Source organism: Somniosus microcephalus, chromosome 23 (assembly GCF_052327205.1).
Source record: "Somniosus microcephalus isolate GS21.2 chromosome 23, FLI_Smic_1.0, whole genome shotgun sequence".
Lineage (NCBI taxonomy): Eukaryota > Metazoa > Chordata > Chondrichthyes > Squaliformes > Somniosidae > Somniosus > Somniosus microcephalus.
The window spans coordinates 13696025-13714130 of NC_141009.1; the positions used below are offsets into that span (position 1 = coordinate 13696025).

At 49.4% G+C, this 18106-nt stretch overlaps 1 protein-coding gene across 1 annotated transcript in view; it reads left to right on the forward strand.

Moving 5' to 3' along the window:
• The first annotated feature begins 3106 nt into the window (after nucleotides 1–3106).
• Nucleotides 3107–18106, forward strand: part of cfap157 (cilia and flagella associated protein 157) — a 46577-nt gene continuing 31577 nt past the window's right edge. Inside the window, exons 1-3 of the mRNA XM_085965424.1 lie at nucleotides 3107–5743; nucleotides 8698–8969; nucleotides 15613–15766. Coding sequence (XP_085821550.1) covers nucleotides 5625–5743; nucleotides 8698–8969; nucleotides 15613–15766 — 545 coding nt within the window. The 5' untranslated portion in view covers nucleotides 3107–5624. The remainder of the gene's footprint in view (nucleotides 5744–8697; nucleotides 8970–15612; nucleotides 15767–18106) is intronic.

The following is an 18106-nucleotide window of genomic DNA, read 5'->3' on the forward strand; positions in this document are numbered from 1 at the left end:
TCGCCATCTCGCTGGACCAGGTGAGTTGCTCTTTACCCGTTTTGCCCCTGGTGGCTTCATAGAGGGGACGCATGAGTGCAGCAGCCTTGGGCACGAACCGGTGATAGAGATTGACCATCCCCAAAAATTCCTGCAGCGCCTTGACCGAGGTGGGCTGGGGAAAGTCCGCCACCGCCTGCACCTTGGCAGGTAGGGGAATGGCTCCCCTTGGCGAGATTCTGTGGCTGAGAAAGTCAATTTGGGCTGCTCCGAACTGGCATTTGGCCAGGTTGACGATTAGCCCGTGTTGGCTGAGGCGCTGGAAAAGGGAGCGCAAATGCGCGATGTGCTCGGCCTTGCTGGTGCTGGCCACGAGGATATTGTCCAGATAGACGAACAGGAAGCTCAGGTCCCGTAGGACGGAGTCCATGAGCCGTTGGAAGGCCTGTGCGGCGTTCTTAAGCCCGAAGGGCATGCGCAGGAACTTGAACAGTTCGAAGGGGGTGATGACCGCCGTCTTCTGGACGTCTGCGTGGTGGACGGGGACCTGATGGTAGCCGCGAATCAGGTCGACCTTGGAAAAGAGGGACCTTCCTGCTAGGTGTGCCGAGAAGTCTTGGATGTGCGGAATGGGGTATCTATCGGGCGTGGTGGTGTCGTTGAGCCGTCTGTAGTTGCCGCAGGGGCGCCAGCCACCGCCCGGCATGGGCACAATATGGAGGGGGGACGACCAAGGGCTGTTTGAGCGGCAGATGATGCCCAGTTTTTCCCAGCATGGCGAATTCTTCCTTGGCCACCGCCATCGTGGCTGGGTCCAGGCGTCTGGCTCGAGCGAACACTGGTGGTCCCGTAGTGGCGATGTGGTGCTCGACCCCATGCTTGGCTGCCGCGGCCGAGAAAGTCGGTTGTGTGAGCCTCGGGAAATCTGCGAGTAGGTGGGTGTAGTCGTCATGCGCCGGGGCGGAGCAGGACCCGACGAAGGCCGGGCTGTTGCTCTGCTGGCAGGCCAGTGAAGCGAAAGTTGCTGCGTCGATCAGGCGCCTGTCGCGGACGTCGACCAGGAGTCCGTGAGCGCAAAGAAAATCGGCGCCCAGCAAGGGATGTGCCACCGAGGCCATCACGAAATCCCACGTAAATCGCTGGCCGTTGAAACAAACCTCGGCCCGTCGCTTTCCGAAAGTAGCGATGGCTGCGCCATTTGCCACCACGAGGGGTGGGCCGCTGCGGCCTGCCTGGATGTTGAGCTGGGAGGCAGGAATTATGCTGCATTGGGCTCCAGTGTCGCAAAGGAATCTGCGCCCTGAAAGAGAGTCGGTTATGTACAGCAGTTTACCTGCAGTGCCGATGGCCATCGTGGCGGCGGGGGTGCGGTCGAGCGGGCCTAGGCGGCGGCGCGGGGCTGGTGCGTTGGTCCGGGCGGCCATCTTGGTTTGATCAAAAGAGCAGGGTGCTCTGCAGCGTTGGGCCTTGTGGCCGAAACGCGCGTGGTAGTAGCATAGTTCTGCGGCCTGGCGTGGCGGCGCGCGCTCGGTGGTGTCGGGGAGCCTCGCGGCTGCACAGCCGAGTTGGGCAATGGCGAAGACTTTGTCCGCGGCGGCTGCCAGTTGTACGCAGTCCACGATCGGGGACCCCGCGAGGGCAGTCTGTACCTGCTGAGGAAGCAGGCTGAGGAAAAGGGCCTGAAACAAGAAGCACTGCGGTTCAGAGCCCAGGAGCGCAAGCATCCGGCTCATCAACTGGGTCGGGGTAGAATCGCCGAGGCCTGGTAGTGAGAGAAGCCTGCGGGCCCTCTCCTCCCCGGACAGGCCGTAAGCCTGCAGCAAGCAGCCCTTAATGGTTGAGTACTTGCCGGTCTGTGGTGGGTTCCCCAGTAGGTCGAGAACTTCAGCGGCGGTAGAGCTTGCTAGTGCTGAGACTACGTGGAGGTACCTTTCTTCATCGTCTTGAACCCTGCGAAGGGTGAATTGGGCCTCCAAGTGCGCGAACCAAGCTAGTGCTTGGTGTTCCCAGAAGGTGGGGAGCTTCAAGGACGCGGCGCCGGCTGACAGGCTGCTGCTGGTTGCCATCGGGTCGTTGCTGGCCTCTGTAGGGCTGCGTGAGTCGGGGGCTTCGGCCGCCGACATTCGGGGTCACCAATGTGGGGGACTGCGGTCTCCCGCGTAAAGAAATAGGCAACACAGCGAGCTACAAGAAATAGGTCTTTACTCCAACTCTCACAATACAGTACTGAATTCGTGAAGCCCGCGAACCTGTGATGACTCGCGGATTGGTCACCTGCTGGAACCTGATTGGTTTTCCTTCTCTCAGCAGCAGGCAAGTCTGAACGTGCCTTATTCCTCTCAGCTTGCAACTGTCTTGTGGGGGGAGGGGAATACAGCAGTTAAAAGGGGATTATACAGGTTTATCTACATACACACAGTGTTTCCCCAATCTGGTCATTATCACATTGCTGTTTTTGGGAGCTTGCTGTGCGCAAATAGGCTGCCGCGTTTCCTACATTACAACAGCGACTACACTTCAAAAGTACTCATTGACTGTAAAGCGCTTTGGGACGTCCGGTGGTCGTGAAAGGCGCTATAGAAATGCAAGTCTCTTTTTCCCTCCTTCTACTTCCCTTCACCCCTCATTTCCTGGATAAAGATGCATTTCATTCTCAACGTTAATCAAGACAAGTATCTGTGGAATTCTATTGATGGCTCAGTTGGTGATTATATTCCTGGTATGGTACTGAGTCATACAGACCAGAAACAACAACTTGCATTTATATAGCACCTTTAATGTAGTAAAATGTCCCAAGGAGCTTAATCCAACATGAAATTGACACCTAGCCGAAGCAGACGTTAGAACAGGTAACCAAAAGCTTGATCAAAGAGGTAAAAAGAAAAAGACTTGCATTTATATAGCGCCTTTCACAACCTCAGGATGTCCCAAAGCACTTTACAGACAATGAAGTACTTTTGAAATGTAGTCACTGTTGTAACGTAGGACACACAGCAGCCAATTTGTGCACAGCAAGCTCCCACAAACGGCAACATGATAAGGGCCAGATAATCTCTTTTTTTAGTGATGTTGATTGCGGGATAAATATTGGCCAGGACACTGGGGAGAAATGCCCTGCTCTTCTTCAAAATAGTGCAATGAGATCTTTTCTGTCCACCTGAGCGGGCAGACAGGGCCTCAATTTAACATCTCATCCAAAAGACGGCACATTTTAAGGAGCATCTTCAAGGAGGAGGGAGAGGCAGAGGGGTATAGGGCCTAGATGGCTGAAAACATGAAGATGGGGTATGCACAAGAGGCCAGATTTATAGGAACACAGAGTTCCTTTTTTTTAAGAGCTAGGACAGCAGTGGGAGCACTACAGTTAGCCTCAGTGCCTCTAGGTGAGGGAGTCTATAAAAAAATTATAGGGTTCCTATCCAGAGTTGCTATTTATTGTCCCGTGCTGTAAGCGAACATGTGTGGATATTGGGTGAAAATCGGATTGGTCTCCACAGTTCAGTAGCCGCCTGCCACTGACTGCCTGGCCTCACACAGGAACAATGGCTTCAGTAGAGCTACCAGTGCTTGTAAAACATACCTCAGTATGAGTCAGCAACTTGATGAGCAAAAAAGATAATGTTGCCATCAAGACCATTTTGAGAGGGTTTCTCACTGTAAGTCATAGAGTCATGGCTGGAGTGTCCCCATCAGGACTCATTTTAAAGATTAAAACAGTTCAAAGGACATTCATTGGTTGTAAAGCACTTTGGGACAGACCTTAATACTATATGAGACATATTAGACAGTGGGAAGAATAGTTCTGTTTACAAAGTATCTACAGCACAGAAACAGGCCATTCAGCTCCACACGAGCCTCCTCCCACCCTTCTTCATCTTACCCCATCAACATACCTTCCTATTCCTTTCTCCCTCATGTGTTTATCTAGATACCCATTAAATGCATCTATGCTATTCATATCAACTACTGCTTGTGTTAGCGAGTTCCATATTCTAACCACTCGCTGGGTAAAGAAGTTTCTCCTGAATTCGCTGTTGGATTTTTTAGTGACTAGCTTATATTGATGGCCCCTAATTTTGGTCTCACCCACAAGTGGAAAAATCTTCTTTACGCCTACTACCCTATCATAGAATGGTTACAGCATGGAAGAAGGCCATTCGGCATGTCGAGCCCGTGCCGGCTCGCTGCAAGAGCACTTCAGCTAGTCCCACTCTCCCGCCTTTTCCCCGTAGCCCTGCAAATTTCTTTCCTTCAGATACTTATCCAACTCCATTTTGAAAGCCGTGATTGAATCTGCTTCCACCACCCTTTTAGGCAGTGCATTCCAGATCCTAACCACTCACTGCATAAAAAAGTTTTTTCTTATGTCGCCTTTGGTTCTTTTGCCAATCACCTTAAATCTGTGTCCTCTGGTTCTCGACCCTTCTGCCAATGGGAACAGTTTCCCTCTACTCTGTCCAGACCCCTCATGATTTTGAACACCTCTATCAAATCTCTCAATCCTCTGCTCTAAGGAGAACAACCCCAGCTTCTCCAATCTATCCACGTAACTGAAGTCCCTCATCCCTGGAATCATTCTCGTAAATCTTTTCTGCACCCTCTCTTAAGGCCTTCACATCCTTCCTAAAGTGTGGTGCCCAGAATTGGACACAATACTCCAGTTGAGGCCGAACCAGTGTTTTATACAGGTTCATCATAATTTCCATGCTTTTGTATTCTATACTTCTATTCATTAAGCCCAGGATCCCGTAAGGTTTTTTAACTGCTTTCTCAACCTGACCTGTCAACTATTAAATCCTTTCATAAACTTAAAGATCTCTATCTGGTCACCCCTCAGATTTTTATCCCTCTGTGCACAGACTGCTGTATTTGCCTACATAAAAAGTGACACTTGGGGGACTTCAAGGATTAAGTTACGAGGGTTGTAGTCCCTAGAATTTAGGTGAGGGGTGATCTGATTGAAGTTTTAAGGATATTAGGGGGAACAAATAGGGCAGATAGAAACTAGTTCCCCTGGTTGGAGAGTCTAGGACTAGGGGGCAGAGCCTAAAAATTAGAGCCAGACCTTTCAAGAGTGAAACCAGGAAACACCCCTACACACAAAGGGTGGTAGAAGTTTGGAACTCTCTTCCGCAAATGGCAATTGATGCCAGGATGCTTGTTAATTTTAAATCTGAGATGGATAGATTTTTGTTAACCCAGGTTATTAAGGGATATGGGGCAAAGGCGGGGATATGGAGTTAGGTCGCAGATCAGCCACAATCTGGTTGAGTGGCGGAACAGGCGAGGGGCTCAATGGCCTGTTCCTAGGTTGCTGAGCATATGAAAGGCACTCTTTAAATGCGAGTGTTTCACATTTCCTAAAGTTGAAGGCTCTGATAGATGCATTAAAAAATACAACACTGGAAGTGATGACAAGTCTTGAGCTGTGCACGGCACGTGGTGAGAGGTGGGTGGAGCCCTACGAATGAGATATCGCGAGAGTTCGCGGACCCGGCGCGTTGTGCGCACGCGTAGTAAGTAATCCCGTTGCTATGGCCCAGCGGCTGCTTAGCAACGGGCCAGCGGCCGGGAGAGAGGGAAGGTAGGGCGGCCGCAGGAGGAAGAGAGAGACTTTGCTCGGCCGCACGGGCAGCAGCGCAAGCATGCCGCCCAAAAAGAAAGAGAAAAATGTACTGAGTGACGATAAATTCGAGTCGCTGACCGTCATGGAGCGGGAGCTGTACATCATCCAGGTCAAGGACCTGGAGAGCAAGGTGACCAAGTAAGTGGGGCAGGGACAATCCTGGGAGCCACACTGTGCAAGGCCAGCATTTATTACTGCCCATCCCTAACTGCCCTTGTCAGCTGTGGCTCACTTGGGCAGCACTCTCGCTTTCCAAGTCAGAAGGTTGTGAGGTTCAAGTCCCCACTCCAGAGCACATAAAGCTAGGCTGACACTCCCCAGTGCAGTGCTGAGGGAGTGCTGCTCTGTCGGAGGTGCCGTTTTTCGGATGAGACATTAAAACTGAGGCCCGTCTGCTCTCTCAGGTGGACATAACAGGATCCCATGGCCACTATTTCGAAAAAGAGCAGGGGAGTTATCCCTGGTGTCCTGACCAATATTTATCCCTCAACTAACAAAAACAGATTATCTGGTCATTATCACGTTGCTGTTTGTGGGAGCTTGCTGTGTGCAAATTGGCTGCCGCGTTTTCTACAGTACAACACTTCAAAAGTACTTAATTGGCTATAAAGTGCTTTGAGATGGCCGGTGGTCGTGAAAGGCGTTATATAAATGTCCCACTCCAGAGACTTGAGCACAAAAATCTAGGCTGACAGTCCAGTGCTGCACTGTCGGAGGTGCCATTTTTCTTTCTTTCTTTCTTGAGAATGTGGTGGTGAGCCTCGTTCTTGAACCGCTGCAGTCCCTGTGGTGAAGGTACTCCCACAGTGCTCTTATGGAGTTCGTTCCAGCGACGATGAAGGAACGGCGATATATTTCCAAGTCAGGGTGGTGTATGGCTTGGAGGTGGTGGTGTTCCCATGCGCCTGCTGCCCTTGTCCTTCTAGGTGGTAGAGGTCACAGGTTTGGGAGGTGCTGCCGAAGAAGCCTTGGCGAGTTGCTGCAGTGTATCTTGTAACACTATCTGCAATATATTACAGTAAAAGTGTAAATATACTGCATAAGGAAAATACTACAGCAACTATAACACTATGGAATATATACAGTAATGTGTAGAAGTGCTGTATAATGAAATACTACAGGAAATGTAATACACCATTAGCAATATAACACAGTAAAAGTGTTATAAGGAAATACGACAGCAACTATAACACACAGTGTATGGAATATATACAGTAAAGTCTAAATATGTTGTATAAGGAAAATACTACAACTAGAATACACTGTACAAGCAATGGCCTGGAATTTGCTTGCAGTTGGGACGACGGTAAGCTGGCAGTGTTTGCCATCATTCCGCCTTTGAAACTGACCGCAACTTCGGGATTTGGCGCTTGCGGAAGACAGGCCATTGATGGAGATGCTCTGGCTATGATCGGATAGGTAAGAGTGGTATCACGCGAGCGCAGTCCCACAGAGCTGGACAGTGGAAGAGATGTGTTGGACAAGGATGGTGTGGTCAACTGTAAAAATATTACAGCAAGAGTGTAAATATACTATATAGTGAAAATATTACAGCAAAATGTAACTACTCTAAGAAAACTTTACAACAAAAGTGTAAATATACTGGAAAGGTATACTACAAAAGTGCATATAGTAATGTATAATAAAAATATTACAGTGTAAGAATTTTACAGTATAATTAATCTTATAGAGAAAATGTCAATAAACTGAGAGCAGTTGTAGCAACCTTACCGCTGTCCAAGTTGAAATCATTTAATTTATCACAGGCCAGCGATTAAAGCTGGGACTCTTGTGTCTGCTTGCTCAACTACACTGAATATATGCTGAGCTATTGGGGAATGCCAAGGCTTTTTAAAAGATGGAAAGCCTGCTTGGCAGGTGCCTGAGTTGGCCACTGTTGGCAGTATTGGAATTGCCCATCTATCCCACCCTTCAATGAACGGGTTGACTTTCTGGTTAAGACTGTCTCAGTTATGTGGAAAGATTGGGGTTTTCAGTCTGGAATGGAGATGTCAGTAAGGTGATCCTATATATTATAGGTATATAATAGGTAAGGGGATAGAAAATGAACATTACTTTAAATTGCTAGACTAGGACCAGAGGATAGGGATTCAAACTAGTAAAAGGTAAATTTAGGACTGATATCAAGAAATCTTTCTTCCCAAAGAGTGAATAATACATGAAATGGACTCCCAGATAGAGTAGTGCTTTTTTTGGTTTCTTTATCTGCAACTGTCTTTGGAACACCATGTTGAAAGGAGCCAACCAGACTGAATAGGCAGTCAGTATAGTGTAAAATAATGGCAGATTTAGGGTTGTTGTTTGGCCATTAGATATCAGTAGCACATTTGGTGAACACAATATTAATGTCGGATTTCTAGAGCATGCTAAAGACATGTGGGACAGAATAGGGTGACAGCTTCTCCATTACTAAGTAATGACATTTGGGCTATGTGATTATATCAGTAGGGTATATCACTATTATAGAATAGTGCAGCACAGAAGGAGGCCATTCAGCTTATCGAGTCTTTCAAAGATCAATCCAGTTAGTCCCACTCCCCCGCTCTTTCCCCACATCCCTGCAACTTTCCTTGAAGTATTTATCCAGTTCCCTTTTGAAGGCCACTATTGAATCTGTATCCACCACCCTATCAGGCAGCACATTCCAAATCCTAACCACTCATTGTGTAAAAAACTGCACCTATGTGGATGTTGGGTGGAGACGAGACTTGGCTGTAATGCTCACTAATGCCAATAGTCTGCGAACACTTATTGTCAAAGCTCAATGGCTACTTGGACAAAGTGCAAGAAGGTGGCTAACACCAATGGAACTGTGTCCCTGTATAAATCTGTGCATAAAGGAAAAGAGAGTTTAATGGCAATTAGTTCTGATAGCACCTAAACTGTAGGCTTACTGGCTGTGAAGTAATCGCCACATGTGTCATGCGTAGTAGTCCACACAGTTGAATACCAGAAAATAGCACTATCCTCAAATATTTTACAAATACCACATCCTGTAAAGGTTACAGAAAATGTAGTCAGTATTTTTTGTATCGAATCTAATCAATGCATGATGGCGTAATCCTGTTAAGGTACCAACGGAGATTGGATGAACTGGAAGTGACAAAGACGGACTCTGACGAGAAGCATGAGCAGTTTGGCAAAGACTTGCACGACGTCATCGCCTATCTGAAGAAGGGCCTGAATCAGAGAATTGATGAGATTGCCGATCTGAATGACAAGCTAATTGGCTTGATGCAAGCCAAGGAAACCGAGAAAGACGCCTACGAAACCCAACTGACAAAATTACATCAGGAGTTTCAGGAAACTAAAGATCAGCTCACATCAGAGAATATGGCTTTAGGTACAGAAAATGAGGGTTTTTTGTTTATTTGATTTACCTTTTATGATAAGTAATAATTTTCATGGAATTTTTCAGACATAATTTTAGTTGCGTGGACAGCCAAGAGTTTTCTCGGGTCCAACCCCAACATTGTCATTAAACCTGCTGTGGCTGTTTGGCGTACCGACCTCTACCTTGCGGAGGCTGAACGCCAACTCTCTGACATCTCCTCCTACCTCCCCCTGGACCATTACCCCACCACTGAACATCAAGCCATTGTTTCCCAGACTGTCACTGACCTCATCTCCTCTGGAGATCTTCTCTCCACGGCCTACAACCTCATAGTCCCCCAACCCCTCAGCCTGCTTCTACCTCCTTCCCAAGATCCACAAAAAGGACTGCCCTGGTAGACCCATCATTTCAGCCTCTTCTTGCCCCTTGGAACTGATTTCTTCCTAACTCGACTTTTTTTTTTCCTCCCCTTGTCCAGTCTCTTCCCACCTACATCCGCGTCTCTTTTGACACCCTCCGCCACTTTAACAGTTTCCAGTTTCCTGGCCGTAACCGTCTCCTCTTCACCAATCCCTCTACACCTCCATTCCCCACCAGGATGGCCAGAGGGCGCTCCGCTTCTTCCCTGAACAGAGGCCCAACCAGTCCCCATCCACCACCACCCTCTTCCGCCTGTCTGAACTTGTTCTGACATTGAACAACTTCTCCTTTGGCTCTACTCACTTCCTACAAATAAAAGGTGTTGCTTTGGGAACCCGTATGGGACCTAACTATGCCTGCCTTTTCGTGGGATATGACCCTACTCGGGTGCCCTCCCTCACCTCTTTTTCTGGTACATTGATGACTGTATTGGTGCCGTTTCCTGCTCTTGCCCTGAACTGGAAAATGTCATGAACTTTGCTTCCAGTTTCCACCCTTCCCTCACCTTCACATGGTCCATCTCCAACTCTTCCCTTCCCTTCCTCGACTTCTCTATCTCCATATCTACTAAAAACCCACTGACTCCCACAGCTACCTTGACTACACTTCCTCCCACCCAGCTTCCTGTAAGAATTCTGTTCCATTCTCCCAGTTTCTCTGTCTCCATCGCACCTGTTCTGACGATGCTACCTTCCTTACCAGTGCTTCCAAGATGTCTTCCTTTTTCCTCAACTGAAGCTTCCCCTCCACCGCAGTTGACTGGGCCCTTGACCGTGTCCGTCCCATTTCCCACACTTCTGCTCTCACCCCTTCCCCTCCCTCCCAGAACCACGATAGGGTTTCCCTTGTCCTTGCTTTCCACCCCATCAGCCTCCACATTCCACATTGACAGCCAGTGAAGTACTTTTGAAGTGTAGTCACTGTTGTAATGTAGGAAATGCGGCAGCCAATTTGCACACAGCAAGCTCCCACAAACAACAATGTGTTTTGTTATGTTGATTGAGGGATAGATGCGATGGAGACGGAGAAACTGGGAGAATGGAACAGAATTCTTACAGGAAGCAGGGTGGGAGGAAGTGTAGCCAAGGTAGCTGTGGGAGTCAGTGGGCTTTTATAATCATCATCATAATCATAATCAACTTTATTGTCATTGTTAGTGCACAAGTGCAGTACAACGAAATGTAGGCTTGCGGCTCCCGAGAGTGTACATTTAGATTGGTCGGCAGCCTATGCCCTGGTCCACTCTTCAATCACCCCCAACACCCCCTCCCCTTTCCACGGCACCTTCCCATGCAAGCGCAGGAGATGCAACACCTGCCCTTTTACCTCCTCCTTTCCCACTGTCCAGGGTCCCAAACACTCCTTCCAGGTGAAACAGCGATTTACTTGTACATCTTTCAATTTAGTATGCTGTATTTGCTGCTTATGGTGCAGTCTCCTCTACATTGGGGAGACCAAACACAGCTTGGGTGACCGCTTTGCGGAACACCTCCATTCAGTCCGTAAGCGTGACACTGAGCTTCAGGTCGTCTGTCATTTCCCTCTCTGTCCTGTCTGTCCTTGGCCTCCTACACTGTTCTAATGAAGCTCAACGAAAGCTCGAGGAACAGCACCTCATCTTTCAATTAGGCACTTTACAGCCTTCCGGACTCAACAATGAGTTCAACAATTTCAGATCATAACCACTTTTTCAGACAGCAGCTATTGGTAATTATTCTGCTATTGCCATTTACACCTCCTCTAGACCCACCATTTGTTCCTTTACTTATCCCACTACTATGCCCTTTTGCCTTGCACCATCATCCCTTTTGTCATTTAATCTCTCCTGCCTTCCACCCTATCACAGACCTTCCCTTTTGTTCTTTCCTCCCCCTCCCCCTTTCCCTGCCTCTATACTTGCCTAATACCTGTTGCATCTCTAACTTTTTCCAGTTCTGATGAAAGGTCATCAACCTGAAACGCCAACTCTGCTTCTCTCTCCGCAGTTGCTGCCTGACCTGTTGAGTATTGCCAGCATTTTCTCTCTTCATTTCAGGTTTCCAGCATCCGCAGTATTTTACTTTAGTAAGGGTGGAAGTGTATTGGACTGTACATAGTGTGAAGGTCCCAAATTGATTCCTGCCTGTGGTAAACCACTGTCATACCTGTCTGTGTCTGTATGTGTATTCCACTAGGTACAGGTCTGGACATGCCTCGGCTGACTCCTCCCACTATTCCAGGTATATAAGTGACTACCTCCCAGTCCCTTAGTATTCTGGACGGGTCGACCACTCGAGACAAGACCTTCATTCTTTAGTTAATAAAAGCCTGATTGTTACTCGCTCAACCTCAGTCTTTTGAGTAATTGATGGCGCATCAATTTTATTAACTAAATTTTTTATAATGGAGAAGATCCTCACACCAGCATGCCTGGACCTGGACAGTCGGGAAGCGGACGCTTCCACCAAGTTTGCTCACTGGCTCACGTGCTTCGAGACATTCCTGACTGCCTCCACTGCGGTCGAAACGGATGCGGACAAACTGTCTGTCCTGTTCTCCAAGGTGAACCACCGAGTGTACTCAGTCATCCGGGACGCGACCTCGTACACAGCCGCCCTCCAGCTCCTCAAGACCCAGTACACGCGCCCTGTGAACGAAGTATATGCTAGGCACCTTCTGGGGAGTCGCAAGCAACAACCTGGGGAATCGACTGAGGAATACCTCCAAGCACTGTCCGTGCTTGGCCGGGCCTGTGGGTGTAAGGCGGTAACGCCCACTAAGTACATGGAGGAACTGATCCGGGATGCCTTCGTAGCGGGCCACAGGTCCAACTACACCCGACAGCGACTGCTGGAGCAGAGTGACCTCACCCTCGACAAAGCCTCCGACATCGCACTAACGCTGGACGCAGCCTTCCGGGGCATGGATGCCTACTCCTCTGCACCGTGGACGCCGCGGGGAACGACAACCTGGGACACGGTAGGACAGCCCCATAGCACCGTGCCACCCCAGCCACAGCCCAACAACGGCCCAACTACCGCAGCAGTGTCCCAAAGCCAGACAGCAGTATCCCAAGGCCAGAAATGCTACTTCTGTGGCCAGGCCAAACACCCCAGAGCGCGCTGCCCGGCGAAGAATGCGACCTGCTCGGGCTGCGGGAAAAAGGGACACTACGCCAGCGTCTGCAAGGCCAAAGCCACCCCGAACGCCAGCAGCGCCGCGTGTGGGCTGTGCGAGCCGCCATCTTGGGCAACCCCAGCCATGTGCGAACCACCGCAGCAGCAGCCATCTTGGACGACTCCAGCCACATGGGAATCATGGACACCGCCATCTTGGACACCAGCCGGGACGCAGCAGACCGCCAACCCCCCCCCATCTGATACTCGCAGCAACACACCGACCCCTACGCTGGCCTCTGTGACGCTGGACCAAACGAGACCGCACCAGCTAGCTCGGTCCAAAATGGACGTTAAGGTAAACGGCCATGCAATAAACTGCCTTTTTGACTCCGGGAGCACAGAGAGCTTCATCCACCCCGACACGGTGCGATGGCGCATCACTGCCCAAATTCAATACCTAGTCTGGGCTCAGTTAGCAGATCTCACTAAGGCCAGTCGTGGGGTGTGAACTGGCATTTATACCTTCAGCCTAGAGAGAGGAAAGTGATCAGCCAGGGCCCCTACTCTTGATCACTGACCAATGATCTATCCTGGAAAGTGTGTATAAGACCCACCTCTTGATGCCTTTCCCACTAAACTGATAACCACCAACTTCCCTTCCTGGCCCCTATGCTAGCTGACTTTGTAAATGATTCCCTCTCCTCAAGGGCTGTTTTCCTCCCTTTCAAAACTGGCGTCAGCGCCTCCCACTTCAAAACACCTACTCTTGACTCCTCTGTCCTTGCAAGTTATGGCCCCATCTCCAACCTCCCTTTCCTTTCCAAAGTCCTTTGCCGCTGAAACTCTCATCCATACCTTTGGCACCTTCAGACTTGACTATTCCAGACCGGCCTCTCACCCTCTATACACTTTACCTCCTGCAAAATTATGTCGCCTGCATTTTATCCCACTCCAGGTCCCACTCACCCATCACTTCTGTTCCCGCTGACCTACATTACAACAGTGACTACACTTCAAAAGTACTTCATTGGCTGTAAAGCGCTTTGGGACGTCCAGTGGTCGTGAAAGGCGCTATATAAATGCAAGTCTTTGTTTCTGTCAGCTGTGGCTCAGTGGGTCTGTCGCTCAGTGGGTAGCACTCTTGCCTCTGAGTCAGAAGGTTGTGGGTTCAGGTCCCACTCCACAGACTTGAGCACAAAAATCTAGGCTAACACTCCAGTGCAGTGCTGAGGGAGTGCTGCACTGTCGGAGGTGCCGTCTTTTGGATGAGACGTTAAACCGAGGCCCCGTCTGCTCACTCAGGTGGATGTAAAAAGATCGCATGATTTTGAAGAAGAGCAGGGGAGTTAACCCCGGTGTCCTGGCCAATACTTATCCCTCAATCAACATAACAAAACACATTGCTGTTTGTGGGACCTTGCTGTGTGCAAATTGGCTGCCGCGTTTCCTACATTGCAACAGTGACTACACTTCAAAAGTACTTCATTGGCTGTAAAGCGTTTTGGGACGTCCGGTGGTCGTGACAGGTGCTGTATAAATGCAAGTCTTTCTTTCTTACATTGGCTCCTGGTCCCCCGGCAACTCAAATTTAAAATCCCTTCATAGCTTCACCCTTCCCTATCTTTGTAACCTCCTCCAGTCCTACAATCCCCTTCCCAAACTCTCTATTCCTCCACCTCTTGCCATTTGAGCAACCTCCCCAGAACTCTGTGCTTCTCTGACTCTGGCCAGATTGCACCGCTCCTCCCTAGGCCCACGCCCTGGAATTCTCTCCCTAAACCCCTCTGCCTCTTCACCTCCCTAAAGACGCACCTCTTTGACCAAACTATTAGTCACCTAATGTCTTTGTCCATGGCTCTTGATTACGCTGCTCTGAAGCATCTTGGGATGTTTTTCTACGTTAATTGTGCTGTATAAATACAAGTTTTTGTTGTGTATGACTAAAAACAAAAAAAAATGCAAATTATGGAAATACAGAGGCAGGTCCATCAGCTTCTATGAAAAGAAAAGGTAGTTTGTTGTTTCTGGTGTACACCCTTCATCAGAATAGTACTTGAATGTAGGATGAGGACAGGATGGATCCCAGTTATGAAGTCTTTCATGATCGAACAGTCTGTCAACATTTACTGGTCATTCCTGCAAAGTTCTAGCCTGCTAGTGGTTACCTACGGGAACTGTGCCTCAATATAAGTGTGGAGTTTGCACATTCTCCCCGTGTTTGCGTGGGTTTTCTCCGGGTGCTCCGGTTTCCTCCCACAGTCCAAAGATGTGCGGGTTAGGTTGATTGGTCATGATAAAAAAAATTGGCCCTTAGTGTTAGGGGGGATTAAATACGTGGGGTTACGGGGATAGGGCTTGGGTGGGATGGCTGTCAGTGTAGGGACCGGGTGCTAGGGTTTGGATGATCAGCCATGATCTCATTGAATGGCGGAGCAGGCTCGAAGGGCCGAATGGCCTACTCCTGCTCCTATCTTCTATGTTTCTATAAGTCACCAGACTCGGACAAGGGCAGGAGATACAATCTGCCATATTCTCAAACTGGAGACTTCAAAAATAGGACTGGCTTCCAAGTGAACTTTGGCATAAAAGAAGGCTGCCTGTCCAAACATCAATACTCTCCTGTTTTCCGCTTCAGAAAATTCCACGGATCTGCTGGGTTCAGGCTAGATGGGAAGGAGCCGAGGGCAGGTAACTGTCTGCGGCTTGTTCCATCTTGCCTTGAAGCTTAGGATGATGTACAAGTATGAGCATCAGCCAGAGATTATAAATAAGATAAACCAGTGGAGGGTAGAGAAAAACAATGTTTATGTACCGCTCCCAAGCAAAATGGCAGGCAAGCAATCTACTCCAGCAAGTGTGCAAATAAGTTGGATGTAGGTATGTAAGAGCAGATGGGAGTGACCAATGTTGTAATTATAGGGAAGTCCCTTGCCTTTACCCAGAGCATTCACTTGATGGCACGTGCACAGCCATGATGCTCACCAAGAATAATGGGGAAGGAAACTGTAACTGCTTCCTACAAGTCCATGTCAAAGTCTGTTAAGGCAGAAGTACACTGTGCCACTCTCCTAGCTAGTGATGGAATTTTATTAGGAAGGTTGCTATTCTGTCCCCCGCCCACTCTTGTTTTACAGTTGGGAAGCTGGACGCGCTTGAGGAGTTTCGAATTCAGAAGGATGATTTGATGGCGAAGTTTGCGGCCATTGAAGAAAAGTTAAAGGATCAGGAGAAAGAGCACAGTGACATTATTTACAACTTGGAGAGGGGGGCAGTAGTCGATAAAGATAGGTAAGATCTTTCATTTTTTGTCTTCCATTTTTTTTTCTAGCTCAGCCCTTCCTGTCCTGAAGGTGTTGAGTTTTATTGGGGGGGGTACCATTCCATGGGTATCAGCAACCCTCCACTAATCTTCCCAAGTTGGCATTCTGCATTTAGGAGCACAGACAGTGAGTGGTGCCAAGCTACTTGACTGTGGGACATCACCGTTAAGCCGGATCGTGTCCTCACCTGACCTCAACACGCAGATGCTTACCATCGGGGGTTAAGAGTGAGAACCCTAACTAATGTTTTCCTCCCTCCCCAGCCCAGTGATGCCGAGGCGAATTGCCGCACTCCTCCCATCACTCATAACTTGGCAGTAAACTGCCCGTTTCTCTTGAGAAGATCACAGGATAGCTGGTGTGGTGTCAAGTTGGTGCACGAGGGAGTTTTTGCTTGCATAAATCCATGTTGTACCTGATCTGAGGGTACTTGATGTTGAGACTGGTTGCCAAAAATGGAAATGAAAGTTCCAGTTCCCACAACTGACATCCCACGGTTTAAGCCAAACAAAAAATAAAGTATTTGTGCATTTCCCGGATACTCCACTTCCCACAATTTTCTCTTGCGTTTTCTACTGCTGTTATAGAAGCACTGGCCTGGAAATTGGATCGTGATCGAATTGGGGAGCGATCCCAGTGCAACGCTACACCCGCCCCAGTCCCTTTTAAGGACGACTGGTTTGATTGCTGAGTGCCTGATGCGCTATCAATTACTCATAAAAGACTGAGAGTTAGAAGAGTAACTAAAGGCTTTTATTAACAAAAGAATGGAGGTCTGCCTCGAGTGGTCGACCGGTCCAGAAATACAAAGGGCTGGGGAGCAGCCACCTTTATACAAGGACTTGTGGGAGGAGTCAGCCGAGGCATGTCCAGGCATGTACACAATGGAATGCAAACAGTATACAAACAGTGGTTTACCACATTCACCCCTTGTTTAAAATTGAGTCCGGCGGGGTGAAGTGTATTAAAAGTTAGTGTATTGGAGTCTCTCCGGAGGTCTTGTCTGCCGCTGTGATCGGCGTGGCGACGGCGGGGGTAGTGAAGCTTCCGGCATCAAGTCCCGCGTAGGCTGTGGCGCTGGCGTGTCGTCCTCGTAGATGTTGAGCGGGTCGCGGGACCCAGGCCTGCCGTCTGCTGGGGCTGGATATCGGATCGTGGGGGGGGGTGGTAGTGGGTAGTGGGTTACTGCAGCCCCCGAGGGTGCAAGGTCTCTTATGGAGACTGTGTCCTCCCGCCCGTCCGGGTACGCAATGTAAGCGTACTGGGGGTTGGCGTGGAGGAGGTCGACCCTCTCGACCAGGGGGTCCGTTTTATGGGTCCTCACGTGTCTTCTCAGTAGGACCGGCCCTGGGGACGTCAGCCATGGCGGTAGCGATGTCCCCGATGTGGACTTCCTTGGGAAGACAAACATTTTCTCATGAGGGGTGGCGTTAGTGGCAGTGCAGAGCAGTGACCGAATAGAGTGGAGCGCATCGGGTAGCACATCCTGCCAGCGGGAGGTTGGAAGGCCCCTAGACTTTAAGGCTAGCAGGGCGGCCTTCCAAACTGTCGCATTTTCTCTTTCCACCTGTCCGTTCCCCCGGGGGTTGTAACTAGTGGTCCTGCTTGTGGCAATACCCCTAGTTAGCAGGTACTGACAGAGTTCGTCGCTCATAAACGATGAGCCCCGGTCGCTATGGATATAGCTGGGGAAACCGAACAGGGTGAAGAGGTCATTTAGGCATTTAATGACCGTGGCACTGGTCATGTCCGGGCAGGGGATGGCGAACGGGAAACGGGAGTACTCATCAATAATATTGAGGAAGTACACGTTGCGGTCGGAGGAGGGGAGAGGCCCTTTAAAATCGACGCTCAGGCGCTCGAAGGGGCGAGTGGCTTTTATCAGGTGGGCCCTGTCTGGTTTATAAAAGTGCGGTTTGCACTCAGCGCAGACTTGGCAGTTCCCGGTCATGGTCCTGACCTCCTCAATGGAGTAAGGTAGGTTGCGGGCCTTGACGAAGTGGAAGAACCTGGTGACCCCCGGGTGGCAGAGGTCATTGTGGAGGGCCCGCAGTCTATCGATCTGCGCGCTGGCGCAGGTGCCACGCGATAGAGCATCCGGGGGTTCGTTGAGCTTCCCGGGCCGGTACAAGATCTCGTAATTGTAGGTGGAAAGTTCGATTCTCCACCTCAAGAGCTTGTCATTTTTGATTTTGCCCCTCTGCTTGTTGTTAAACATGAAAGCGACTGAACGCTGGTCAGTGAGCAGGGTAAATCGTTTTCCGGCCAGGTAGTGCCTCCAATGACGCACAGCCTCCACAATAGCCTG